This window comes from Tyto alba, unplaced genomic scaffold (assembly GCF_018691265.1).
Source record: "Tyto alba isolate M040663 unplaced genomic scaffold, T.alba_DEE_v4.0 Super-Scaffold_19, whole genome shotgun sequence".
NCBI classification, from domain to species: domain Eukaryota; kingdom Metazoa; phylum Chordata; class Aves; order Strigiformes; family Tytonidae; genus Tyto; species Tyto alba.
Genome location: NW_024881281.1, coordinates 11925047 through 11950909, shown reverse-complemented (window position 1 = coordinate 11950909; position 25863 = coordinate 11925047). Strand labels below are relative to the sequence as shown.

At 63.3% G+C, this 25863-nt stretch overlaps 5 protein-coding genes across 11 annotated transcripts in view; all 5 read left to right on the top strand.

The window, feature by feature from the left end:
• The window catches only part of DTX2 (deltex E3 ubiquitin ligase 2), a 39091-nt gene extending 36385 nt beyond the window's left edge, over nt 1-2706 (top strand). For all 6 annotated transcript variants that reach the window (XM_042791733.1, XM_042791736.1, XM_042791735.1 and 3 more), the window contains 4 exons: nt 498-656; nt 744-905; nt 1628-1717; nt 2349-2706. In XM_042791733.1, the coding sequence (XP_042647667.1) occupies nt 498-656; nt 744-905; nt 1628-1717; nt 2349-2573 (636 nt within the window). In that variant the 3' untranslated portion in view covers nt 2574-2706. The remainder of the gene's footprint in view (nt 1-497; nt 657-743; nt 906-1627; nt 1718-2348) is intronic.
• A 4791-nt stretch (nt 2707-7497) lies between these two features.
• LOC122153326 (uroplakin-3b-like) lies at nt 7498-9186 on the top strand. The gene is made up of 6 exons (XM_042791369.1): nt 7498-7555; nt 7827-7976; nt 8093-8312; nt 8413-8489; nt 8699-8819; nt 9003-9186. Exons 1-6 carry the CDS (start codon nt 7498-7500, stop codon nt 9184-9186), a joined length of 810 nt encoding a protein of 269 aa, XP_042647303.1.
• A 462-nt stretch (nt 9187-9648) lies between these two features.
• Nucleotides 9649-11719, top strand: LOC122153349 (uroplakin-3b-like protein 1). Its single transcript, XM_042791621.1, has 6 exons — nt 9649-9748; nt 10234-10377; nt 10493-10724; nt 10817-10893; nt 11185-11314; nt 11453-11719. The coding sequence occupies exons 1-6, from the start codon at nt 9703-9705 to the stop codon at nt 11556-11558; spliced, it is 735 nt and encodes a 244-aa protein (XP_042647555.1). The 5' UTR covers nt 9649-9702; the 3' UTR covers nt 11559-11719.
• A 1574-nt stretch (nt 11720-13293) lies between these two features.
• On the top strand, nt 13294-23521 carry LOC116965226 (ras GTPase-activating protein 4-like). Its single transcript, XM_042791848.1, has 20 exons — nt 13294-13455; nt 17580-17636; nt 18306-18419; nt 18743-18804; nt 18919-19051; nt 19344-19425; nt 19612-19743; nt 19824-19915; nt 20135-20258; nt 20368-20521; nt 20846-20910; nt 21136-21248; nt 21320-21506; nt 21778-21915; nt 22036-22359; nt 22451-22588; nt 22675-22810; nt 22930-23050; nt 23136-23185; nt 23328-23521. The coding sequence occupies exons 1-20, from the start codon at nt 13391-13393 to the stop codon at nt 23450-23452; spliced, it is 2412 nt and encodes an 803-aa protein (XP_042647782.1). The 5' UTR covers nt 13294-13390; the 3' UTR covers nt 23453-23521.
• A 797-nt stretch (nt 23522-24318) lies between these two features.
• Nucleotides 24319-25855, top strand: LOC122153335 (DNA-directed RNA polymerase II subunit RPB11-a). 2 transcript variants are annotated; one of them, XM_042791401.1, is made up of 4 exons: nt 24319-24437; nt 24524-24613; nt 24910-25084; nt 25567-25855. In XM_042791401.1, the coding sequence occupies exons 1-4, from the start codon at nt 24385-24387 to the stop codon at nt 25600-25602; spliced, it is 354 nt and encodes a 117-aa protein (XP_042647335.1). In that variant the 5' UTR covers nt 24319-24384; the 3' UTR covers nt 25603-25855. The 2 variants fall into 2 exon arrangements, with proteins under 2 accessions (XP_042647335.1, XP_042647336.1); XM_042791402.1 differs by lacking the exon at nt 24524-24613 and having other exon boundaries at nt 24337-24437.
• Nucleotides 25856-25863: the final 8 nt, after the last annotated feature.

The window sequence follows — 25863 nt, the reverse complement described above, 5'->3', positions numbered from 1 at the left end:
CACTGCCTGGAGCCCACATGTGGTAACTGGTGACTTGTCCTCGTCCGAGGACCGACAGAAAGCACGGTGTGGGTTGAATAGCTCAGCCTGGCCATGCCGCCCCGTTTCCCTTAGAGCTGGCTGCAGGGCCCGGGGTGGAGGAGGGAGTTTGGCTTTGGTCTCCTCTCAGGGCTCTTATGGGTCAAAACTACAGAGATCAGAACCCTGCCCTGGAGCTGCTCTGCAGAGGAGCAGGGTGTAGCCATACTGGGTGCCCGGTCACCCCCACTGATGGCAGCTCCCTTCCTGGGCTGGCCAGGAGGTGGTGGAGTGGGGCGATATCAGCCAGGTAAGGAAACCTGTCTCTGTGCCCTTAAACCTCAAAGGGGGGAAGGATTCAAGCTGAAGGCAAATCTTCCTGAAGCATCTCCTTGCTCACTTCCTTGGTGGGTCAGTCGTTACAATCAGCCTGCGCTTGCGCCACACGGTGGTTTTCTCCTTTGTGTCTTGCACTCCAGGACTGTATCATCTGCATGGAGAAGCTGTCCTCCCCCTCAGGTTACGGCGACGCCTGTGAGGGCAGCACAATCAAGGCAGAGACGGTTGGTCGTCTGACGAACTGCCAGCACTCCTTCCACATGCTCTGCGTGCTGGCCATGTACTCCAACGGGAACAAGGTACCGAGCTGGCCCAGCCCCACTGCGTCCCCTGCGCCCGGGCGAGGTGGCTGTGGAGCTCTGATGCCTGCTCCTCTCGCCTCGCAGGATGGGAGTTTGCAGTGCCCTTCTTGTAAAACCATCTACGGAGAGAAAACCGGTACTCAGCCCAAGGGGAAGATGGAGGTCTCCACTTTCCCCCAGTCCCTCCCTGGCCACAGGGACTGCGGGACAATCCAGATTGTGTATCACATCAGCAGAGGCATTCAGGTGAGTGCACAGCAGGCTCGCAGGAGCGGCTGCTGCCGGATAGCACAAGCTGTGAGAGCCTCCCAGGAAGGTATTGGGGTCCGGTTGTTGCAGTAGCTCAGATGGAGTCCATTGCATGGCATTAACAGAAAGGCTCACTAAAGCCTTCGGCCACACGCGATGAACTGATGCTGAACTTATACTTGGTTACGTGAAGGGAGGCCACGACACTGCAGCATCCTGTGAAAAATAAGTTAGCCACATCTGTCAGCAGAAGCAGCATCTTTGAGATAAGAAAAGGAACAGTCAGCCTAGAGACAGAGAAAGGATCCAATGAGGGACAAGAAGACCCCGGACCCAAATATTACTATTGAACTGAACCATCACGTGAGGAGAGGGGCACTTAGATTGTAAGGTTATAGTTGTCCAGGGATTTCTTCGTTCAGAGTCCCTCTCCAGAGGCACCCAGCTCGAGGTGTTTTTCTGCTGTGCCATCTGAATAAATTATTTTTATAAGATTTGATGCCTGAGACTGCTATGGGAAATCTGGGGTAAAGAGATTTCTTTAGCCCAGTGCAGTACCTGCTGGCAGCCCATCGCTGAGCAGCCTGAGGTGCCTGGAGGCAGGGGCTGCACTGGCTGTTCCTCAGTGCGTGGGTTGACTTGGGTCATCCTGCTGCTGAGGGATTGTCCAACTCGTATGAAGAGGGATGTGTCCTTGCCAAACGTCTTCTCTGTTGCAGGGCCCTGAGCACCCCAACCCTGGGATGCCGTACACGGCAAGAGGCTTTCCTCGCTATTGTTATCTACCAGATAACGAGAAGGGCAGAAAGGTAAGGTATCACACCCTGATAACGTGACCCTTCTGAGGTTGTCTCTTGGCCCTGCGTTGGTGGGTCGGCACAACAGGGTGGCTTTTGGGAGCCGTCCCCATGATGCTAACCAGCTGTTCTTGATAATTGTCCATGTTGTTTGATCCTTATGTGTATTTGTAATCCCTCTGCCCATGAAGATCTCTGCTGCTCCTTCACAGCTTTGACTGTGAAGACTTGCTCTCCTTAATCCCTTTACTAAACAAAAGCCCATCTGATCTTTTGGGAAGGCAACCCTGGCCTGTCCCAGGCCAGACAGTTACAAGAGTTTGCACTGAGGACCCCTGATCTCGGAAAGTCCAGCTGCTGGTACTTCCCATCCCGGTTTCCTCTGGGTGTGTGTGTTTGTCTCAGTTTGTGCCGGTATTTTTCAAGTCCTGGAAGCCCAGCATGTGTACGGAAGGGCCCTTCCCATTAGGGGCACCACATGGGTAACTGGGGAGGTGATGGAGATCCCTCCTCATGCTGGGATCTTTGGTTTCCTCCTGCTACGGCAGGGATTTAGGTTGTCAAGCTTCTGGCCAGCTGCTTTCATGGCTCAAGTCTCCTACCTGCTGAAGGCCAGCTTTGGTTCTTCTCTTTCCACCTCTAGGTCCTGGAGCTCCTGAGGGTGGCCTGGAAGAGACGCCTGATTTTCACAGTGGGCACCTCCAGCACCACTGGCGAGAGCAACACGGTGGTGTGGAACGAGATCCACCACAAGACCGAGATGGACACAAACCTGAGTGGCCACGGCTACCCCGACCCCAACTACCTGGACAATGTGCTGGCGGAGCTGGCCGCGCAGGGCGTCACCGAGGACTGCCTGGGACAGTGAGCCGGGGGGGGGCGCCCGGCTGTGCCGCGCACGCCTCGAGGGGCCCACCCACTGCACTTATTCCTGTTGCCTTAAGTTCCTGTGTCTGACCACCCGTCACACTGAGCAATAACACTGTACCGCGGGAGCCCTGCCTGCTCTTTCCAGGCTCTTTTTTGGGGAGGGAAGGATATTTTTGTAGAAACTGCACTTGTGTCTCTGGATGGGCTTGATGGCCGCAGCCAGGACGGGCTGGGACAGTGGTCCTGGGGTGACAGGGATCCCCTTGTGAAGACAGGACCCTGCCCTGGTAATGCCTGGGGACAGGATGGGGAGAGGGGAGCGTCTCACTCCCACTAGGCCACCTGGAAGGCAAAGGAGGGCCTCCCTCCTACCCCCTGCAGCTCCCTGTCTCTGAGGCACCGCTGGGAGCGAAGCCTCCCGCCCCTGTATCTCTGCTTGGATATAATAAACACTTAATTTCCACAGCGAGTCACTGCTTTGCCTTCCAGCTGCCCGATGGCTTGGGGTGCCTCCCCCCTCCGTGGCTCTCTCTGGGGGGCCAGCCCGCTCCGCAGAGAGGGGGGGATGCGATCCAGCCGGGAGAGAGGAGGGAAAGCTCAGCTCTGCTGGAGGGACACAGATCTCTGCGGGGGCAGGACACGGGCGCTGGGCCCTGGGGTGAGGGGTTGCAGCCTCTCAGTGCTTCACCAGCCAGAACCCGAGGGTCTGTGGCCACGGTGCCAGCAGAGGTGACCGGCAGTGTCTGTCCTGGGGGGAAGTGGCAGTCCCCTGCCCTTGCTGCGAGCTGCCCTCCCTGCTCCTATCGTCCTGCAGTCCCTTCTGGCAGGGCCTGCCCCTCCTTCCCCCCCTCTCTCCGGTGAAACCGGCAGCAGCCTGGGGGTTGTTCGCGCCCGGTGAAGCCTCTGCGGGGAGGAGGCTGTTGCGCTTTGTGCTGACTGCTTTGTGCTGCTGCTGCAGGGAGTGCTGGTGCCCCCAGCCGGTGACAGGCCCCCGTCCTCCCCTGTCAGCGGGGCGGGGGTGGCAGCGATGCTGCAGAGCTGCTCTCGGGGCCGGCGCACACTCCTGCACCCTGCGCTCTGCCTGCTGCGGAGGGGAAACGCCCCCGATCCTGATGGCTTTGCTGGACCTTGTCACCTGGCAGCTGAAGCCTGCTGAAGACCTGTTTCTGGCTGTTCCCAAGTCCCAGGAGCTCTGCCCGTTTTAAATCCCTTTGGCACATCAGAGGCTCTGGTGCCATCTGCCATTTCACCTCCTTCCTGGGAGATTCGGGACGTGGCTGTGATTCACAGGAGCTCTGTCTTGGCGTCCTCCTGGGACCAGCGTGTCCTGGATCAGCAGAGAGCAACTTTCTTTCTGTCATGCCAATATGAAAATGAAAAGGTTTTTTTGGAGTTGTCAAGGGCTGGAGCCTTCCCCTGTGTCCATCTTGTGTTTGCAGCCTCCCGGTTGCCCTCTGCTGCAGGCTCTAGAGAGAAAACCCTCGAACAGCCAGCAAAATTCAGGGGTGCTGCAGGAATGGAAGCTCCCTGGGAGCAGCAGGCACCGAGCTCTACAGAAATGGGCCGTGTCTGCACCTCTCATGCCCTGCTTGCGAAAGGGAGCAGTTTCGAGTTCAAACCTCAGCTTTCCAGCCCCAGATCGTGTTCTCCCAGCAATCAAAACAGTGATTTGAAGTGAAAATTGAGCAGGGTTCATCCAGCCCTGTACAAAGCAAGAATTTCCTGCTGAGTGTCGCCCAAGGCATCTTTGACAAACGCCCCTGTGCGTGAATCAGCTGGAACCTCCCCAAGTCCCGGCTGGTCCAGGAACTGGGCACCGCGGCGGGAGCTGGGCAGGCTCAGCGCCTCGTCCCTGGCTGTCACGAGGACACGAGGCATCTCCTAAAATCCTCATCACGTCCGTGCTGAGCCCCGAAAACGGCTTAGCCCCCGCGGTGGGGGGATGCAGGCGGCAAAGGGGTGGGAAGCAGCAGAGCCGGGTGCTCGGGCATCGCGGCGCAGGGGGATGCGACGAAGCGGGTCCCTCTCTGCCCGGGGGGGCAGCCAACTGAGGGGGAAGGTATCAGAGCTGGCGTGGGTGAGAGCACAACCGTGATGCTGCGGTGCTGGGAGTGGACAGAGCCCCAGAAGTGCTTATAATGCTACCAGACGGGTCTGACTGAAAGCCTTGGGTCCCCCTGGCCCTGGCTGGAGACCCCCGGCAGGCGTTTCTCCCTTCCCGCGGCTGTGCTGGCTCATTTGCAGCAGGGGGGTTATTATTAGCCGAGCCTTGACCCCACAGGTATGTTGGCCCTGCATCCCAGTAGCGAGTACTGGCAGCTGAAACTGTGACTCACCGTCCCCTGCGTCACCCTGCCTTCCTTGTCCCACCGCTGGCACCTCACCGGGGAGCCCAAAGGAGGGCTCTGGGGTGGCACAGGGGGGGCTGGCGTGTCCCCGTGGGCGTCTGCTGCTGGCGGGATCCCTGGGGCAGGTATTGCTGGGTGGGAGGAGGGAAATAAAGCAGGGACTGGAAGAGGGAGGAGGGATGGAGCCTGCAGCTGCACCAGTTTTTCCCCTTTGCAGCTGGGCTGTGTAATCTTTGAATGCCCGATTTCCACTTAATCTGAAGGAGTGGTCCCCGACCTTTCAGGGAGGGGGGGGGGAAAATCCCCTCCCACACAGGAGTGGGCAGCCACTGCCCTTGGCAAACACTGAAGAATCATAGAATCTTATATAATCTTATATCATAGATCGAAGGTCTCTTAGAAGGGACCTTAAACATCACCCAGTGCCCCCCCCAGCCCCGGGCAGGGCCCCCTTCCCCCAGCCCAGGGGGCTCCCAGCCCCGTCCAACCTGGCCTTGAACCCTTCCAGGGAGGGGGCAGCCACAGCTGCTCTGGGCACCCTGGGCCAGCGCCTCACCCCCCGCACGGGGAAGGATTTCTGCCTTACATCTCACCTAAATCTCCCCTCTGTCAGTTTAAACCCATCACACCTCATCCCATCCCCACCCCCTGACCCAGAGTCCCTCCCCCCCTCTCCTGCCCCCCCTTTAAGCCCTGGGAGGCCGCTCGAAGGGCTCCCCGGAGCCTTCTCTTCTCCAGGCTGAACCCCCCCAACTCTCTCAGCCCGGCCCCCCAGGGGAGCTGCTCCAGCCCCCCCAGCATCTCCGTGGCCTCCTCTGGCCCCGCTCGAGCAGCTCCGTGTCCTTCTGCTGTTGGGGGCCCCCGAGCTGGCCCCAGCACTGCAGGGGGGTCTCCCCAGAGCGGAGCAGAGGGGGACAATCCCCCCCCTGGCCCTGCTGCCCCCCCTGCTCTGGCTGCAGCCCAGGGCACGGGGGGGTTCTGGGCTGCCAGCGCACGGGGCTGCCTCACGGGCAGTTTTCCCCCCACCAGCCCCCCCAGTCCCTCTCCCTGGGGCTGCTCTCCAGCCGCTCCTCGAGGGCCCAGCCTGGGTTTGTGCTGGGGGTTGCCCCGGCCCACGGGCAGGACCTTGCCCTTGGCCTTGTTGAACTCCCCGAGGTTTGCCCGGGCCCCCCTCTCCAGCCTGCCCAGGCCCCTCGGGATGCCACCCCTGCCCTCCCGCGTGTCCCCACACCACACAGCTCGGTGTCACGGGTGAACTTGCTGGGGGTGCATCGATCCCACTGTCCGTGTCCCAACAAAGATGTTAAACAGCGCCGGGCCCAGCCCCGACCCCTGAGGAACGCCCCTCGTCCCTGCTCTGCCCTTGGGCATCGAGCAGCTGACGGCAGCTCTTGGAGTGCCACCAGCCAGCCAGCTCCTTATCCCCGCAGTCAAACCCCCGTCTCCAATTTACAGACAAGGTTGTTGTACCGGACGGTGCCACAAGCTTTGCCCAAGGCCAGGCAGACACGTCACTTGCTCTTCCCTCACCCCCCAGTGCTGTAACCCCACCGCCCAAGGCCACCAAATTCATCAGGCGGGATTTGCCCTCAGTGAGGCCGTGTCGGCTGTCACCCATCGCCTCCTTATTTTCCATGTGCCCCAGCAGTTTCCAGGAGGATCTGCTCCCTGACCTTGACAGGCACAGCGGTGACCGGCCTGTAGGTCCCCAGGTCTTCCTTTTGTCCCTTTTTAAAAACGAGGGGTTATGTCTCCCCTTTTCCAGTCGGCAGGAGCTTCACCGGACTGCCACAACTTCTCAAATATGACGGACAGTGGCTGAGCCACTTCATCTGCCAGTTCTCCCAGAACCCACAGATGCATCTCAGCAGGTCCCACGGACTTGTGCACCTTCAGGTTCCGGAGATGGTTTTGACCCTGAGCTGGGGAAATGTCAGCATGGGGTGGCCCGGGACTTCGGGTGCCTCCACACCCCTGATGCTGGGTGGGACCTTTTGCTGTGAATGCTTGGGGATTTGGGTGAGTTTTGGGTGTGATGGCTGCAGAGTGCTTCCCCGCCCTTGGGGCAAGGCTGGCTGCACCCAAAACCAGCTGGGCGTGAGCCTGTCACCCTGGCTCTGGGTGCTGGGTGGGCACGGGGCACCCGTGGGGAGTCAGGTCCCGGTGGGGCGAGTGGGGGTGCAGGACTGCTTGCCCAGCTGCCTCCATAGTCCCAACAAAACCATTCTGGCATGTGCCTCCTCCGTGCCTCAGTTTCCCCTTTCACATTGCAGGCTTGTGCCCTGCCTCCTCGCAGCCCACCCTGGTGCCCCAACTGCGGGCTCCAGCGGGGTGGCTCCCGGGGGGGTTCGGGGTAGTGGGTGACCCGGGAGGCGCAGCCGGCCCCCCCTCTTTGCCCGCGGGGTCTTGCCGGGCCGGCGGAGCCGGTGCAGGAATGCGGGGCTGGCTGGGAGGGCCTGGCTCCTCGGGACAGGCGGTCCCCGCTGCGGGGGCTCGCGGGGCGGTTCGTCCCCTCAGCAGTGGGACGGGGCGAGCGGAGCAGGGCGGCACGTCCAGCCCCACCGGGACGACACCATGGAGCTGCCGTGGGTGCTGCTGGTGCTGGCCGGGACGGGCGCAGCCGCGGGCCTGGGTGACTCCCCCGGGGGGGGGGGGACGGGGGCTCGGAGGGGCTGCGAGGTCTTTTCCGCACGGGTGTTTGCAAGGTGTTTATGCCAGGGAGGGTGTTATGGGTTCGGGCACGGCTGGGTGGGGTCCCCACACCGGTGCTGGCACCCCGTGAGCCCTCGCTGTGCCGGCACCGGCGCTCGGGACCCTCAGTGCGGGTGCGGGCTGGGGTCAGGCGCTTGCTGAGCGGTGCAGAGCACGGGGGTCCCCCCCGCTCACTGCCCCCCACCCCCCAGCCCTGCTGCCCTACGTGCCCCGCGTGCCCCCCGCGGCACTGCCAGGGAAGCTCACCGCCACCACCTTCGCGCTGGAGAGGCCCTGCTGCATCTTCGACCGGCACGCCAACGCTTCCGATGCCGTCTGGCTGGCGGTGGCTTTCGCCAACGGTGAGCGCCCGCTGCTCTGGCACACGCTCCCCGCCGCGACGGGGGGGACGGGACGGGACGTGGGAGACCCTCACCACAGACACTCGCCCCCCCTCCCCCCCATCTGTGCCACGCAGCCTCGGCCGCCTTCAAAAACCCCCCATCCCGGGCTGACGTGCCCCTCTACGAGCAGCTGCCCACTGCCCGCTCCTACATGACCCTGGAGACGGCGGCGGCCGCGTACGCCTGCTCGGCACCCAGCCCGGCTGTCCTGCGGGTCGGGGGTGACGCGGCGTGCGGGAGCCAGGGTGGCCGGGACCCCTGCAATGGACCCCTGCCCTCCCCAGGGCCCTACAGGTGAGGCTGGCAGGACGGAACCCCCCCAGGTCCCAGCTGGGGTAAGTCCCCATCCAGGGTGGGCTCGCCCCCGGTGTCACGGCTGTACCCATCCCGGCAGGGTGAAGTTCCTGGTGATGGGCTGCCACGGCCCCAAAGCGGAGACGAGGTGGTCCGAGCCCATCCTCCTGCGGAGAGGTACCGGTGGCTCTGCCTCCCCCCCGCCCCCGGCACCTGCCCACTTGGGGTGCCGCCCTGCGGCACAGCACTCTGCCATCACCCCCAAAACCCAGAGGCGAGAAGCCCCCCCCCACCCCCCTCAAGCTCCTCCTGGCCACCCTATCCCACCCCTTCCATCACCCCAACCCTGAAGCCCCCCCCATATCCCTGATCCTGCCTCCTTCCAGCCCGCAGCCCGAGCACCATCGACCCCGCACCGGCACGCCGCGGCAGCGACGTGGTCGTCATCGCCTCCATCCTCGCCGGCCTGGGGGCCGTGCTGGCCGCGGTGGGGCTCGGCGCTCTGGGGTACGGGGGCTGCGCTGGGGGCGGGGGGGACACACACCCTGGAATTAGAGCCTTTTTTTTTTTTTTTTTTTTTTTCTTAAATCCGGGGTTTGGTGAGGAGAAAGGGCCCCTCCGCAGTGGTCGGGGCAGGGGGGGGCCCCACGGACCCCCCCACTTGACGCCTCTGCTTGTCTCTCCCCACAGCGCCGAGGCGTGGGGGTCCCTGTGCCGCCGGGATTCGGGGACCAGCACCTTCGCCCGCAGGTCCTACAGGACCCACCACATCCCCCCGGCCCTGCCGCAGCCCCTGCCCCCCGGCTGCAGGTGCAGCCCCCCGGGGCTGGGCTGCTTTGCCCTCCGGCCTCCTGGTCCGTGTCCTGCCGAGTAAATTCTCACTTTACACCTTCAGCTGCCTCCTCCTTGCCCGTCCCGCCTCTGCCTGCCGCCCTGGTTCACCAGGGCCCCGCTGCCGGCCTCACAGGGCTGGAGATGTGGAGGGTGGGGGCACCGGGCCCCCCCAAAACCACTCAGAGCCCCAGCTTGGGGGCACTTGGTGTCGTGGGGAGGGGGGCGGGGGGCACATGCTGGCACCCGTGGGGTCTGCAGGGACCCCCGAGGTGGGCCTCACCCTATGCTGGCACTCTCTGCCCCATTGCCTGGGTGAGGGCTGTTGCCCACCCGTGTCACGAGTGCGGCAGTTCTCAGCACGCAGGTCCTGGCCGTAGGAAACGCTCCCCCGGGGAAACGAGCCCAACCTGTTTGCCACGGAGGGGGGGGAGGCGGGGGGGGGGGGGAGCCGCGGGTGGCGCAGGAATGTGGGCGGTTGGCAGCCACAGGCGGGTCCCGTGGGGACGCAGCACCCGGCCGCCCGCACTCCCGCCCTCGGCACCCCGGCGCCCGCACCATGGTCCCGCTGCTCCTCCTGCTCCTGGCGACGGCCCGCGGCATGGGTGAGTCCGCCCACACCAGTTGGGCTGGGGGGGGTCCCCGCTGTCCCCTGCTTGTGGGGGTCCCCTGTGCACAGGCACTTGGACCCCCCCCAACCACCCCCGCCCCGAGCCTGGAGGTGCAGGGCAGTGGATGCCCCCCTCCTCCGTTTTGGGTGCCACCCTTAGGGTCCCTGGTGTCACCTTTCTGGGCACAGCGTGGGGTCCTCCGGGGTCTCGCAGGGGTGTCCCTCCCTAAGGGGGGGGTGGGGGGGGGGACGGCACAGGAGTGTCTTCGCTTCCTCTTTTCATGAAACACGTCGTGTCTGAGCCCAAAACAGGGGGTGGGAGGGGAGTGGGGACCCCACAGCCAGGATCACAGGGGTCAGCTCCCTCCTGCCCCTGTCCCCACACCCAGCCCCCCGGCACCACTGCAGCCGGTCAGGGGTCGCAGCAGGGGGTCCCGACCCTCTGCCGCACCCCCCCCCCCCCTTGGCTTGTCACCACAGCCCAGGGCTCGTACAGACCCACCCTGGCCAGCCCCACCCTGGGGGCCCAGATCACCACCTCCACCTTCGTGCTGGAGCAGCCCCGCTGTGTCTTCAACATTCAAGACGACGTCGTCATCTGGCTGGTGGTGGCTGTCCCCGAGGGTAGGTGGGGTGCAGCAAGGCCCTGGGGGAGCAGCCCCCGGGCAGGGGCATGTGCAGGGCTCCCCCTGCCTACCCCCCCTGCCTACCCTCCTCACCCCTGTCCCCATCCCCGCAGCCGTATCCAACTTCAACAACAGCGTGGAGCCGGGGACCCCCGAGAGGGCGTTCCAGGGGTTCCCCACCAGTGCTCCCGCCTACATGACCCTCAACACCACCCTCCTCAACTACCCCTGCCCCAAAGCCCCCGGCGACATCACGGTGCTGCACGTCGGCATCGAGGCCAGCTGCGCCAGGGATGAGAAAAGACCCACCTGCAACGGCCCCCTGCCCGGCCCCGGGCCGTACCGGTGAGCCTGCTCATGGGGACGTGCCCCCCCCGGGCCTGCTGGCAGCCCCCCCGGGCTCACACAACCGTGGCCAACGTCCCTTCCCATCCCAGGGTGAAGTTCCTCGCCCTGAAGGGCTCCGAGCCCGTGGCCGAGACAGCCTGGTCAGAGCCCATCACCCTGAGGACAGGTACCGCTGCTGGGGTGCTCGTCCTGCCCCTCGCACCCATCCCGCAGCCGTTGGATTGGGGGGGTGTGGGGTGGTCCCTGGGGGGGGGCTGCACGCTGAAGCACCAGCGGCTTGGGGTGCAGCGCTCCTTGTGAGCAGCCGGGGAAACTGAGGCAGGGCACCGCCGCGGTTCCTGCCTGGGGTGCGATGGCACAGGGTGTTTGCACGCTGCCTTTGCGCGGTGCAATTGCACGCCGGGACTGCCCACGAGCGCACCGGGCCCCCGGCGCTCCCCTCCCGCTCTCTCCCCAGCCCGGCAGCCCGGCAGCATCCCCGCCAGGGGCAGTGGGCACAGCGCCGGCACGATCGCCCTCACCTCCATCCTCTCCATCCTCTTCGCCATCCTGCTGGCCGGCCTGCTGGCCATGCTGGTTTTTTGGGGGTGAGTGCCCATCCCCGCATCCCACCGCGCCACCCGGGAGCCGGGATGGGTGCTGGGCACGCAGGACCAGCGTCAGAGGGTGACACCGGCACCCCGTGATCCCCCACCCTCAGCCCTCACCCCGCTTCCCCTCCCCAGCTCGGAGGCCTGGGGTGGCAGCAGCACCTTCAGCAAGCCGGAGGCGGTGACGGTGCGGCGGTACAACACCCATCACGTCTACGACCAGCCGGCCGCCCGGCTCTGAGCCCCCGCGCCGCCCGCCCGCACTCCCACGGGTGCCCCGGCAATTGCACCACGGGTGTCGGTGACACGACGCCCGTCACCGGGGCACGGCCAGAGCTGCCCCGTGGACCAGGGCCCCAGCGAGCCGCGATGGAGCGGGGGATTAAAGGCTTTTCCATGCGCTTTGTGCCCTCAGCCTCCTGATTGTGACCACCCCCCCACCCTGGAGACGGCACCCACCAAGACCTCACCGCCTCCCCCAGCCCCCCAGGAAAAGCCCTGTGGCCCCTTTCCCCCACGTGGGGCTCTGAGCCTCATCCCTGGGTGGGGGGATGCCCAGGGCAGGATGCAGCCAGGGGTGCTCTGGAGTGGGAGGAGCGTTTTCGCACCCAGCTTGGGGTGCCACCTGCACCCACTCTGAACAGGGAAAAGTCCCCCCGGGTGCGAGGCAGTGAGGGGAGCCTGACCCCCCACCAGCCCCGGCACTGGGGTGAGGGGCACAGAAATGCCCCCAGGAGTGGGTGGGGGGTTCATAGCGGGGGGGGGGGGGAAGGTTTCTCTCTGTTCCCCTTCATTTATCCCTGACCCAAACTCGGAGGAGGTTCTCCCCCAGGGCAGAGCTGGCCCAATCCTGCCCGGGTGCTGCTGGTGTTCCCTTGCTAGCCACGAGATGGCAAGAGGGGACCAGCAGCCCGGGGCCTGATCCTGCACCAGGGGTGGAGGAGCCTCGTCCTGCACCAGTCCCCGATCCTGCTCTGGGGGATGTGGGGGCCCGATCCTGCACTGGGGCGGGGCGGGGGGGATGGGCCTGATCCTGTCCCAGAGGCTGTGAGGGTCCTGACCCAGCATTCCTGACCCTGCAGCAGCGTGTGGGTCCCTGATCCTGCTCTGGGGTCATGGGTGCCCTGATCCTGCAGCCCGGACAGGATGAGACACCCCCCCCCCCCGGTGCTGAGGAAGAGAAAGCTGCAGAGCACTGCAGGGTGGCCGTGCCCCCCCTTGGAGTGGAGTCAGGGCAGGTACATATATACATCAGGTACATACACATATATGTATGCATATACATACATTAAAAGCCCATATTTTTTTCTGTAGGCGCCATGCAAAGGGCAGCATTTCTGCCCGATCCGTGGTCACAGCGCCCTTACCAAGGTGTCCCCAGTGTGCCCCCAGTGTGTCCCCAGCGTGTCCCCAGCGTGTCCCCGCAGCAGCCAGCGCGGCCCTGAGCCCCAGCTTTGGGTGCCGAGGCAGGTCTGGCAGGAGGGGCCCCCCATCCTCCCTCCTGTATTTATGGCACTAAGCCCTCCAGAAATGCCACCGAACCCTCGGGGGGTGCTGCAGCCGAGGGGCGGGGGCAGTGCTTAAAAGAAGAAGAGAAAAGCGAGCAGAAGGTGGGGATTTGGGGCACAGGCTGGTGTGGGGGAGCACGGGGCAGCAGGGACCCAGTGTGAGTCCGGTCCTTAATTGCCAGCCCAGGCCCGGCGGAACCGAGCGGGGGGTCCCGGCGGGACCCGGGGCAGCGTGGGGTGTCCCCGTCCCGCTCCTCTCCCGAGCGACGGCGCCTCGGCCCCGCCCACACCCACCTCGGCCCCGCCCACACCCTCCTCGGCCCCGCCCACGCCCGCCTTATCCCCGCCCACACCCGCCTCAGCCCCGCCCACTCCCCCTTCAGCCTCTTACCCCTTGGCTGACAGCAGCTACAGCCACCCAATCGCCGCCGAGGGAGGGCGCACGGCCCCGCCCTTTGTCCCGCCCCGCGCGGTGAGTGGCGGCGGCCGGAGCCGGCCCGCACATGGGCGCGGGGCCCGGTGACCGCCGGTTCGAGGCTGCCCTCGGCGCCGCTGCCCGCCCGCCATGGCCCGGCGGAGCGCGCTCTCCATCCGCATCGTGGAGGGCAGGAACCTGCCCGCGAAGGACATGTGAGTGTCCGGGGGGGGCCGGGAGCGGCTCGGGGGGGGGGCACTCCGGGGGGCAGCCCCCCTGCCCCAGGAGTGCTGTGGGGTGTGTCCCCCAGCAGGTCCCTGTGCTTTGGGGACACCCTCCTCCCCCCCGAGGCTGGCTATGGGGTGTCTCTCCTGCTTTGGGGGCTCGCCCAGAATGGCTTGGGGTGCTCCCGGCAGTGCCGGTGTTTTGGGGCGTCCCTCCAGGATGGCTTTGGGGTCCCGTTGCATTGGGGGTCCCTCCCCCCCCAGCAGTGTGGGTGCTTTGGGGGTTCTCCCCTGGGTGGCTTTGAGATCCCTCTTGCTTTGGGATTTTCCCCTGGATTAGCTTTGAGTGCTCCCAGCAGGTCTCAGTGCCCTGAGGGCTCCCTCAGGAGTGCTGTGATGTCCCCTCTAATTTGGGGACACTCTCTAGGCTGGCTTTGAGGTTCCCTCCCAGGAGCACCCAGTGCTGTGTGATGCCCCTAGCAGCGCTTTAGGGTACCCCAACCAGTGCTCCCACTTTCCGGGGGCACCCCCTGGGCTGCCATGGGGCAGGGCTGCCTTTACCACGCACCCACCCTCCTGCCCCGGAGCTGGATCCTTTGTGGGGACCCCGAGACATGAAGCAGGACCCTCAGTACGGCCGTCCCCCAAAAGGAGCAGGGAGCAGCCCCGCTGCCCTGGCCCCTGTCACCGCTCTGTCCCCAACCCTGGCTGAATCTCCGCTGGCAGCCCCTTGGGTCAGGCTTCCCCCCTCCTTGGCAGCCCCCCCAGGGCTTCTCATGTGTCCCAGCATTATTCTCCTTACTCTGATCCTTACGGGGTGGGATGTGGGGACAGCGTTGGGGTGGGACAGGGGGGATGGCATCGGGGTGGCCCCCAGCCACCAAGGCAGCGGGAGGCTGTTGAGGAGCGCTCGGCAGCCAGACAGGGTCAGAGCTGCTGGAAAACCAGCAAAAATCCCTGCAGCCGTCATGGAAAAAGAGGATAAACAAGGAAAGAAACGTGACTTTTTTTTTTTTTTTTTTTTTTTCTTTCTTCTTTCTTTTTTTAAATCCCATGTGTCAGGGCCTGATTTTTAAATCCCTTGGCATAACTCCCTGCCGGGAGCTCGCACCAGTGCGAGGAGGCTCTGGTTTTTAAGAGAGCTTGTTGCAGAAAGCTGCTGTGCGATAACGCTGTGAGCGGAGCTTTCCAGACCGCGGGTTTTGGGACACGGTTTTGGGCAGAGAGCGAAACCCGAGCGCCGGACCCGAGCGCTCGCCGGCTGCCGCCTGACCTTGGCCGTGTCTGGCCGCCGTCCCCCTCCCCTGCGGACGGGGGCTTGTGAGATCCGGTTCCTCTGCTCTGCCCTGGCGCAGCCTTTGGGATCGCCACCAGTTTCCCCCCCCGGGGGGGGGAAATCCCTCCGTGAGGTGTCAGTGGTGGCACCGGGCACGTTTGCAGGTCAGACCCTGCTTGCAAGCACCCATGGGTGATGGGGCACCCCCAAACCCCTGTGGGGCCCCCCAGCTCCTGCAGGATTCGGCACAGGGAGTCGCAGGAGCAGGATTTGGCTGGTGTTGCTGCGGTTTGTGGCCCCCCCAGCCCCCCCCTGCTCCCAGGAGCCGTGCCACCGGCAGCCCCCTTCTCTCCCCCGCAGCAGCAGTGTGATTTCAGTGGGGTTTAGCCCCGATGCCAGACTCCCCGGTCGCTGTGCCCGCAGGTCCCCCACCTCCTCCCAGTGCAGAAGAGCTGCTGTTTGGTTTTGCCTTCCAAGCCAGCGCCTGCACAGCGCGGGGCTGGGCACCGTGCAGCCATGAAACCATGAAACTGTCCATAAAGAGGCAGGAAACCCGCTCCTGCTTTTGCCCTCCGGCACGTCACGGCCCAACGCCGAGGCCAAAACCCGGGCAGGGGGGACAGGCTGCAGCAGCTCCAGCACAGCCCTGGCTGGGCTCTGCCCCTAGGACACAGTGGGAGCCTGAGCACCCTCCCAGCTGAGCGTTGCAAAATCCTCCCCTGCATCTTCATTGTCAGAAAGCAAGGAAAATTATCTTTATTTTATTTTATTATTTTATTTTATTGCCAGACCCCGAGGGCTGGGCAAAGCAGCGCCGCTATCTGCACCAGTGAATTTTTAATTGCAAAACTCAATGCCTCAGCCCCCAGTGCTGCCTGTCAGGATGGATGGCTGCGGGGAGCACGCATGTTTACTTCTTTTCCCCCCCCCACCCCCATCCCCAGTTTATACCGTGCTATCAATCTTTAAAGCTTCAGCCTTCATTTCCTCTTTTTAAAGCCCAACCTTCCCTTTTCCTAGCTCCTTCCCCTGCACCAGACACCCAGCCTCTCCGCCTGTGGCCGCCCGTGGAGGGGCGGGTGGCTGAAGCAAGCCGTGCTCTGCATGGGTGTCGGCAGGATGCCCAGTGCCCGCAGAGAGCCTGCAAGCCTTATAAATCTCTTCCCCTGACCTGTCCCGGGCACTGGTTTGCGTCCCGGGACGACGGTGCCATGCAGACGATGTCACCCAGTGGGATCCAGTTTGGAGCGGGGATTTATCCCCCACTGATGCAGCTTGCGGGCTCCCCAGCACCTCCTGCTGCCTGTGGCGAACAGATTTTGGCCGCCCTGTGTTTTAATCCCTGGAGCACACGACACCCGCATACTGCAAGGGCAGCTTCATGGCACCCTGTGTCCCAGGGGACGTGGAGCCGCCCGTGTGCTCTAAACATCCCCATGTTGGGGACAAGGGTTTCCTGCTGCTGGCACCGAGGGAGCTCCCGGCTGAAGCCTGCCCTGCGTTGCTGGGCACAGCTCGGGCAGGCAGATGTTCCCTTTCTGCCTGCGTGCTCCCTGCCCGCTTGATGGTTTGCGTAAGGCAGGAAATGTCAGCAACAGGCTCTGGTTTAATGGTGCTTCATCCACCGCTCTCATTAAAAGCCTCGCAGGAGGGTGGCTGGAGATGGGGGCAGGCAGGAAGCTGCTTTGAGCAACCTGCCAGCACTGCCAGCCCCAAATCCTCGGGATGCTGGTCTGGGGCGGGGGGGGGGGGTGTGATGCCAGCGTGGTGCCTGGGATGCTCAACCCAGAGAGTTTGGGATCCCCCCCAAACCCTTTGAATCCCCCTCAGCAGCTGGCTCTCAACCTCCCTGGTTTTGAGACGGGAAAAATCGCTCTGTGCTTGGGGTCCCCAAACCCCCGCCCATGCGCTTCCTCCCTTTCTCCGGGACACTCGCGGCTGGCTGATGAATGCTGGCCGGGATCGACGTTAATGAGTAACCGTGCTCGGAGCAGGCTGCTCTGTGCCGGCTGCCTGCGGGACCAGAGCCACAACCTTTCCACCCCCTTGGCCAGCACCTGGGTCCTGCTGGCTCCTCTGCCCCCGGCTAGAGCCCCCCCCCCCCCCCCCGCAACCGAGTCACCTCGTTTCTGATGAAGCGAGGCAATAAGCTGTAAAAATTTTTTTTTTTTTTTTTTTTTTTTGGCTGCGGCACACAGGAGCAATGACTCGGGCTGTCCCCGGGGAGGAAGTGGGGTCACAGCATTGGGGTCACAGCATTGTGGCGGGGGCCAACAGCCTGTGGGCACCACGGCACACGGCTGCCTGCTCTTCACACCCCCTGCATCCCTGGGGGCGTCCCCGGGGGTGTCCCTGTCCCTGAAGAGGTGTTGGGGCTCCTGGGGCTGGAGGAGGCTGCTCTGGCCTCGCTCCCAGTGCATGCGATGGGGCTGCGGGTGCCTGGAGCCGTTTCGGGGAAAGGGTGGGTTTTGTTTGTTCTTCGCCTTCCGATTTGGAAGAGGAAAGCCTCTTTCAGCTGCCAGCGGGATGCGGTGGCCGGACACAGTCAGGGATGTGTTTCCCCAGGCTGGGAGTGAAGCCGCCGGGGTCACCACGTGCCTGCAGCCATGGCTAAATTCACCCGCTGAAGCCTTGGACTTCTGGGGGTGCCTCTGTACCCCAGCACCCCATAGCCCTGGGGTGTCCCCACAAAGGGCACCCGCTAGGTCCCCCCTCTGTGGGGGGGATTTCCCAGGGTTAAAAGCTTTGGTTGCTCATGACCGGGAGAGCCCTGTGGGGTTGGGGCGGGGGCCGGGGCTGCGGCTGGTGGTGCTGACAGAGCCGTGCCCTGTCCTTCTAGCACGGGGAGCAGTGACCCGTACTGCATCGTGAAGATCGACGATGAGGCCATCATCAGGTGAGTGGCACCATGTCCCTGGCTGGTCCCCCGACCTGCTGGCACACCCAGCTCCTAGGAGGTTCCTCCATCTACCCTGCTTCAGGCACATTATTATTATTGTTATTATTATTATTATTATTATTATTATTAATATTAATATTAATAAAATTTTTAGTTATATTAATATTATTTAAATTAATTAAATTAATATTAATTAAAAATTTTTAATATTAATATATTAATATTATTAATAATAATATTTCCTGCTTTGAGCTGAACCATTATTATTATTGTTGTTGTTGTTATTATTATTATTAATATTATTATTCCCTGCTTTGAGCTGAACCATTATTATTATTATTATTATTATTATTATTATTATTATTATTATTATTATTATTATTATTATTATTATTATTATTATTATTAATTATTCCCTGCTTTGAGCTGAACCACTCCTCCAGACACAGGCTGTGATGTCTAAGAGCCACCCGCCATGTCTTACCAGCCCAGAGCCACAGGACAGGACAGGGACCCATCCCCTGCCTACCTGTGGGTTCAAAACTGTGGGCGCTCCCCCAGCCATGTGTTGCTGAAAACCGTGAAGCTCACAGGGCTGGGGAGGTGGGCAGTGACCCCGTGAGGGAGCCCCGTCCCCCCTGGTCACCGGTGCTGTCTGCCCCACAGGACTGCCACGGTGTGGAAGACACTGTCCCCGTTCTGGGGGGAGGAGTACGAGGTGCACCTCCAGCCCACCTTTCACAGCGTGTCCATCTACGTCATGGATGAGGATGCGCTCAGGTACGGGCGGGTTGGCAGCGGGGGCTGGGAGGTTGGTGGCTTTGGCTGCCTGTGTGCTCAACCCCATTGTAGACACCGGAGACTCCACAGCTGGCCAGCACTGCCTTGGGCTTTGGGACACAAACGGGTGAAGTTATTTCCTGAGGTTATTTTCCAGCTGGCAGCAAAGAGTGGCTGACACACTCCGTGGGGGCAGAAGCGCTGTGGTGGCCCCAGCCCAGGGCACCCAGGCACCTTGCGCCCCCCGCCCCCCCAAAACGCGTGGCAGGGGGGGTCCTGCCTGGGGCCCACGCCGCGTCCTGCGCCCGACTTTTGTTTTCCAGCCGTGACGATGTTATCGGGAAGGTCTGCATCACCCGGGACATGCTGGAGCAACACCCCAAGGGTAGGGGGGACACGTGGCTGGGAGGTGTCGCGGGGGTGGGAAACGGGTCCCTGGGTGCCCCAGTGACCCCCCACCCCCCCCCCACCCCTGTGAGTGTGACCCCTTTCCCCACAGGCTACAGCGGCTGGGTGAGCCTCAGCGAGGTGGACCCCGACGAGGAGGTGCAGGGGGAGATCCACCTGCGGGTGGGGGTCCTGGGGAGCCCGGGCGGCCGGCGGCTGCTGCACTGCACCGTGCTGGAGGCCAGGTGAGGGGGGGGCATGGGGGTGGCAGGAGGCTGAGCATGCAGCCGGGACGCGTGTGGCGAGTCCTGGCTGTCCCGTGACTCAGTTTCCCCACCCTACCAGGGTCAGTTATCCTCCCTTGGGCGCAGAGCATCCTCCCCACCCCCCAGCAGCTGGCGGGGGTCCTGGGCTGGGGTCCACCTTCTCTGCCGGTCTCTAGGGCATGCATCTCCAGATGCTGGGGAACCGAGGAGGCGAGTGGGTGCCTGGAGGTATTTTGGGAGGTCGCTGGCAAATTCCTCCGCTTCTCGGCAGGGATTTGGCTAGGAGGGACCGGAACGGGGCCTCCGACCCCTTCGTCCGCTTGCGCTACAACGGGAAGGCGCAGGAGAGCACCGTGAGTACGACTTCAGTTTATCATGGTCCCACGACCTGCCGGTGCTGCAGGTGAAATCATCCCACTGGGAAGCCCGGACCTCGGCCGGGAGCCACCCCTGTCCCCCCCGCGTCCCCAGCGTGGTGTCCCGGGGTGGGGGTGTCGGATCCACCCAGCGAGGGGGGGACGAAGCCGTTGCTTTTGCAGGTAGTCAAGAAATCCTGCTACCCCCGCTGGAACGAGACCTTTGAGTTCGAGCTGGCTGAGCCCGCCGGGGAGAAGCTGTGCGTGGAGGTGTGGGACTGGGACCTCGTCGGCAGGAATGATTTCCTGGGGAAGGTGAGCCCCCAAATCCCGTCACCAGTGCTGGGGGGCCCGCCCGGCTGCCTGCCTGACCCCCTCTTGCCTTCGCCTCCCAGGTGGTATTCAGCATTCAGGGGCTGGAGGTGGCTGGGCAGGAGGAGGGCTGGTTCAGGCTGCAGCCCGACAAGTCCAAGCCGAGGGAGGACAAGTGAGTCTCAGCACAGGGGGGGGGTTGGGGGGGGGGGCGTTATTCCTGCGAAGCATTGTCCCTGTGGAGGGGGAACTCTGGAAATTCCCTTGTCTGGGAGGGGTGGCAAGTGCAGGGCAGCCCCACCTGCCTGCCCAGGCTTCCCCGGGCTGTCGGGCCACCTCCTGCTTGGTGAAGGACTTCTCCATCCCTCCATCCCCCCACCCCGTGCTCCTGCAGGCGCCGAGGCAGCCTGGGCTCGCTGCAGCTGCAGGTGAGGCTGCGGGATGAGACGGTGCTGCCCTCCCACTGCTACCAGCCCCTGGTCCAGCTCCTGTGCCAGGAGGTGAAATCGGGGCGCCAGGTGAGGGGGCCGCTGCGAAGCCCTGCCGGGGCACCCACCTTCCTCCAGCTCGCTGCCACGGCACGAGTCTCTCCTCAGGCCATCACGTCGTGTTGCCTCTCCCCACCAGGACGGCCAAGTCCACCTGGTCACCCTCCTAGATGAAACCACCACGGCTGAGTGCCGGCAGGAGGTCGCCATCAACTTGGTCAAACTCTTCCTGGGCCAAGGGCTGGTCAAGGAGTTCCTGGACCTGCTCTTCGAGCTGGAGCTGGCCAAGCCCTGTAAGGCTGGAGCAGGGAGCAGAGCTGGAGGCTTCCAACCATCTGCTGGGGCTGCAAAACCTCCGGGACCTTGCGCGGTGATTTTTTCTGGGTTGACGGTTGAGGCTCAGCCATCATGCTGTGCTCTGGGTGGGAACCTCTTGGGTTCATCCTCACAGGTTGGTGGAGGAGCAGGTGGTTTGGGGTCAGGAAACCCCTGTAACTCCCATGGAGATGGCTGGAGGTGGAGGGCACAGCCCCTGTAAATGCCCCCCCGTGATTGCAGGTGCCCAGTGGGTGACCTGTGACCATCCCCCAGGCCACAGACCCTCTCCTGTTTTGCAGGCGAGCCCAACACTCTGTTCCGGAGCAACTCCCTGGCCTCAAAGTCGATGGAGTCCTTCCTCAAGGTGCCACACCACCCAAAACCTGCTCTTCCCGGGTCACCCTGGCTCTGGGGCTGTCCCCACAGGGGCCAGTTCCCGGAGGGAGTACTGGTGGGGCTGTGTCTTCCCCTGGGGCTGGGAGGTTGGAGGAAATCCCCTGTGTGACCCTTAGCAGGGAGTCTGGGGGTGTCGGGTACCAAACGTGTGGCTGTGTCCCCCCTCACCGTCCCCTGCGTGGTCCCTCGGCAGGTGACAGGGATGCCGTACCTGCACGCTGTCCTGGGACCCACCATCACCCGCGTGTTCGAGGAGAAGAAGTACGTGGAGCTGGACCCCGGCAAGGTGGAGATCAAAGACGTCGGGTAAGGGGCGTGCGGGGCGGTGGGGCGGGGGGGGAGCCTGGCCGTGGGGCTGACGGTGCCGGTGCTCGCAGGTGCTCGGGGCTGCACCGGGTGCAGACGGAGGGCGAGGTGATCGAGCAGGGCCGCCAGCACCTCCAGTCCTACCTGGGCGAGCTGCTGGATGCCATCGTCAAGTCGGCCCCGGCGTGTCCCGCCATCATCCGCGCCGCTTTCCGGCAGCTCTTCCAGCGTGTCGGGGAGCGCTTCCCCCAGCACCAGGTCGGGCTGCGGCAGGGGGATGAACCGGGGGTCCAATGGGAACGGGGTGCACTGGGTGCGGTCCCCAGCTTTGGTCAGTGGGGTCCTCTCTGGGGTGTGGGGGCAGCCCCCCAGGGATGGGGGGCAGCGGGGCCACGCTGCGCCCAAACAGCGCCTCTGTGCTGGAAGCCGGCCCCCGCGTCCCTGGTTCACCAAGGCACGCGGCGCCTGGGGATGTTCTGCAGTGGGACAGACCCTCACACGTCTCCCCCCCCGCCTTGGTCGGCCGCAGCACACCAAATTTGTGGCCGTCACCAGCTTCCTCTGCCTCCGCTTCTTCTCGCCGGCCATCATGACCCCGAAGCTCTTCCACCTGCGGGAGACACACGCTGATGCGCGCACCAGCCGCACGCTGCTGCTCCTGGCCAAGGTGGGACCGGGCAGGTGTCACCCAGCTGGGGATTTCGGGGTGCTCAGTTGCTTCCTGTTAGGGAGGGATGGGTCCCCCCACCAGCGACACCTCTGTCCCCCCCTCCCCGGGGGTCTGCAGGCTGTGCAGATGGTGGGCAACATGGAGCCGGCGGCCGGGCGGGCCAAGGAGGCTTGGCTGGGCCCGCTGCTGCCCGCCCTGCAGCAGGGCATCGCCCAGATGAAGGACTTCATCGCCCGGCTGGTGGGGATGGAGGAGGAGGAGGAGGAGGAGGAGGAAGGCGAGGGGTGGCTGCTGAGCCCCCCGGCTGCGGTGGTGAAGGAGGGGCCGCTCTTCGTCCACAAGACGCGGGGCAAGGGGCCGCTGCTCGCCGCCGCCGCCAAGAAACTCCACTTCTGCCTCACCGGGGAGTCCCTCAGCTTTGGCAAGAGCCCCGGCGCTGAGGTGGGGGGGGTGCCGGGGGGGGAGGTGGGGGGGCAGCGGGGGTGGCACTGACCCCCCCCCACACACACACTGCGTGTGTGTGTCCCATCAGCGTAGCGGCACCATCGCCCTGGCCGACATTCTGGCGGCCGAGAAGGTGGAGGAGAAGAGCTTCGGGAGCGCCCACGTCATGCAGGTGGTCTACCTGGACGCGGGCGGGCGGCAGGAGACAGCCTACCTCCAGTGCAAGGTGGGACGGGGGACACTGGGGGTGGCGCAGCCGGGGACACCCCCACCCCCATCCCCCCCCCCCCCCCAACTTTTCACACCCCGCAGTGCGTCAACGAGCTGAACCAGTGGCTGTCAGCCCTGCGCAAGGTGTGCGTCAACAACCCCCGCGTGCTCCGCACCTACCACCCCGGCGTCTTCCGCGGGGACAAGTGGAGCTGCTGCCACCAGAGGCAGAGGACAGGTACCGGGGTGGGCACCCGGGACCCCTGCAGGGGTGCCCAGGGTGGGGGGGGGTGTCACCCCACCCCGCCTGTCCCCCCCCCGCCCCAACCCGCCATCATAAGCAACACTGTCCCTCAGGGCTGGGGTGCGACCGGACCCGGCATGGCGTCACCCTCCAGGACTGGAGTGACCCCCTGGATTCAGCAGCGGAGGCTCAGCGCCTCTTCCACCACCTCCAGGGCCTCCGAGGGACCCTCAGGTGAGCCCCCACCCCAGGGTGGGGGGACACCCACCCCCTGCACCCCTCCCAGGGTACATCCCCCACTCCTCCCCGCTCTCCCCAGGGAAAAGTACTGGGAGCTGCTGGACGCCCAAAATGGCCCGCGGGGTGAAGGTAGGTTTGGGGTGGGAGGGGATTTTGGGGACCCCGGTGGGGCTGCTCTGGCCGGGGCATGTCTCTAGGGGGGTCGGGGTGGGGGGGCCATGGTGGTTGTTGGGGTCTCACCGCTGCTCCCTTCCCCCCCCCCCTCCAACAGGTGCCCCTGTGCCCGAGGGGCTGAGCCGGCTTTTTGGGGTGCTGGGGGACCTGGAGAGCTGCCACCGCCTGGCGCAGCCCCCGGCCCCCCCGGCCCCCCCGGCCCTGCTGCAGCTGCAGCCATGAGGGGGGCTGGCGGGTCCCCACGCCTCGGGGGGGCACGGCGGTGGCAATAAAGGCGCCTTGTACCCCGCAGCCCTGTCCTGTCCGTCCGTGGTGGGGGCCGGGGGAGGCAGCGCTGGGTTGGGAACTGGCTAAAGCTCTGCCGGTGGCACCGGTGGCGTCACTGGTGGTGTCACTGGTGGCGTCACTGGTGGCGTCACTGGTGGGCTGGGGGAAGCTCTGCTGGTGGCAGCGATGGTGGCACTGGTGCCCTTTCCGGCGGCGGCACCCCTGGTGCTTCTGCTGATGGTGTCACTGGTGGTGGCGGTGCTCCTCGTGGCGTCACTGGTGACATCACTGGTGGCCCCGCCGGTGCCAGTAGGGGCGCTGAGGGCGGGACCACCGATGGTTTTGCCGCTGACCCCACCGATGGTGGCGCTGGTGACATCACTGCTGACGGTGGCGCTGGTGACATCACTGCTGACGGTGGCACTGGTGTCATCACTGCTGCTGCTGGTGGCGCTGGTGACATCACTGCTGACGGTGGCACTGGTGTCATCACTGCTGCTGCTGGTGGCGCTGGTGACATCACTGCTGACAGTGGCACTGGTGTCATCACTGCTGCTGCTGGTGGCACTGGTGACATCACTGCTGACGGTGGCACTGGTGTCATCACTGCTGCTGCTGGTGGCATCACTGCTGACGGTGGCACTGGTGACATCAGTGGTGGCCCTGCGGGTGGCGCGGATGGGGGTGGGGGCCACCACCGCTGGTGCTGCTCCTCGTGGCATCACCGCTGACATCACCACTTCCTATGGTCACCGACGGTGACGTCATGGGGGGGGGGGGGGGGCGGGACGTGACGGGGCGCCTGCGCCGAGCCCTCCCGCCCGCCTGGGGGCGCTGTGGCCGCCGGGAGCGGGCGGAAGTGACGCGGCGGCGGCGCGAGCAGCGGGATGAACGCGCCTCCGGCCTTCGAGTCGTTCCTCCTCTTCGAGGGCGAAAAGAAGTGAGTGGGGGGGGGTGGGGGGGGCGGCTTTTGGGGGGCAGGGGGGGCCCGGGGGCGGCGGTAACCGCCTGCCTGTGTCCGCGCAGGGTGGCCATCAACAAGGACACGAAGGTGCCCAACGCCTGCCTCTTCACCATCAACAAGGAGGACCACACGCTGGGGAACATCATCAAGTCGTGAGCTGAGAAGGCGGGGGGGGTGGGGAAATTTGGGGCGAGGGAAAAGGTTGGGGCTTTTTTTTTTTTTTAATTTTTTCTCCCCCCTCACAAACATTCTGTCGTGTTGTGGTAGATGTCAGGTCCGGGCGAAGCAAGCCTGCCGTTAGGAGGGAGAGGGCATCGCCTCCCCAGACACACCGAGGGTGCCCTGTTTGAAAGCGCGTTGAACACGACTTTTTAATGTTTTTTTTTTTTAATTCAGAAGCATTTGTGTTTGTTCTGCGGGGTTGTTCACGGCCGCTTTTCCGTTCCAGGCAGTTACTGAAGGACCCCCAGGTGTTATTTGCAGGGTACAAGGTCCCACACCCGCTGGAACACAAAATTATCATCCGCGTCCAAACCACCCCCGATTACAGCCCTCAGGAAGCTTTCACCAACGCCATCACGGATCTGATCAGTGAGCTCTCCCTCCTCGAGGAGAGGTTCAGGGTAAGTTCGTTTCTTTTTTTTTCAAGTATTTGAGCTTCTTGCAGCTCAAAGTGAAACAAAGAGAGGGGTAGTGCATCTTAGAGCTGCTTTGCGTTATTCTGTTTTTTTTTTTTTTTTTAATACTTCTGCCAAAACTCGGACAGTATTTCTGGCCACTTCTCATTGCTTCTGCTCAACTGTGTATTTATTTAGCCCCCGATTTTTGAGACTTAATCTGTCCTAAAGGTTATTTAGACAAAACCAGGGGGACCATGAACATTACTGTCTGTGTAATGTTCGCTGATGTGCTGGTGAAACATAACAGCATGGCAATTTTGTAAATATGTTTTAAGTATTATTCTTCTGGATGGTGGAGATTTCCACTGATGGTTTGTGGTGGTTCTTGTGTTTCACAGCAGATTGTTACGAATGTTTAAACTATCATCCTCCAGCTCAGTAACAGTTCTTGTCTTAGTGTATGTGTTTTTGTTTGTGTTTTGCAGGTTGCTATTAAAGATAAACAAGAAGGAGTGGAGTAAAATCAAGTGGACTGTACTTCTGAGGCAGAATGATATAATGATGGATCTGTTAGTTGGATGTTTTATTTAAACCCCCGGTCATGGCAAATATTTTCCCCCTTGTCCCACTTCTGTTTGTGTCATTTCTGAAAGCAGCAGTGATATGTTGAGGTGGTTTGTTTTTTTTTTTTTTAATACTAGACAGGCACTTTGCCAAGAGGGTAAATGTCTTGATTTGGTGGATAAGTCATTAAAGTGATCTCTGCTCTTCTAACTGGCGCC

Excerpts from the sequence above, each read along its gene's own strand:
- LOC122153326 (XM_042791369.1), top strand. The coding sequence starts at position 7,498 with ATGGAGCTGCCGTGGGTGCTGCTGGTGCTGGCCGGGACGGGCGCAGCC. Across the intron at positions 7,977-8,092 it reads GGCGGTGGCTTTCGCCAACG|CCTCGGCCGCCTTCAAAAAC; the intron begins GTGAGCGCCCGC and ends TGTGCCACGCAG. Across the intron at positions 8,313-8,412 it reads CCCTCCCCAGGGCCCTACAG|GGTGAAGTTCCTGGTGATGG; the intron begins GTGAGGCTGGCA and ends CCATCCCGGCAG.
- LOC122153349 (XM_042791621.1), top strand. The coding sequence starts at position 9,703 with ATGGTCCCGCTGCTCCTCCTGCTCCTGGCGACGGCCCGCGGCATGG. Across the intron at positions 9,749-10,233 it reads GGCGACGGCCCGCGGCATGG|CCCAGGGCTCGTACAGACCC; the intron begins GTGAGTCCGCCC and ends TTGTCACCACAG. Across the intron at positions 11,315-11,452 it reads GCCATGCTGGTTTTTTGGGG|CTCGGAGGCCTGGGGTGGCA; the intron begins GTGAGTGCCCAT and ends TCCCCTCCCCAG.
- LOC116965226 (XM_042791848.1), top strand. The coding sequence starts at position 13,391 with ATGGCCCGGCGGAGCGCGCTCTCCATCCGCATCGTGGAGGGCAGGAAC. Across the intron at positions 18,805-18,918 it reads GCTGGAGCAACACCCCAAGG|GCTACAGCGGCTGGGTGAGC; the intron begins GTAGGGGGGACA and ends CTTTCCCCACAG. Across the intron at positions 19,052-19,343 it reads TGCACCGTGCTGGAGGCCAG|GGATTTGGCTAGGAGGGACC; the intron begins GTGAGGGGGGGG and ends GCTTCTCGGCAG.
- LOC122153335 (XM_042791401.1), top strand. The coding sequence starts at position 24,385 with ATGAACGCGCCTCCGGCCTTCGAGTCGTTCCTCCTCTTCGAGGGCGAA. Across the intron at positions 24,614-24,909 it reads CTGGGGAACATCATCAAGTC|GCAGTTACTGAAGGACCCCC; the intron begins GTGAGCTGAGAA and ends TTTCCGTTCCAG. Across the intron at positions 25,085-25,566 it reads TCCTCGAGGAGAGGTTCAGG|GTTGCTATTAAAGATAAACA; the intron begins GTAAGTTCGTTT and ends TGTGTTTTGCAG.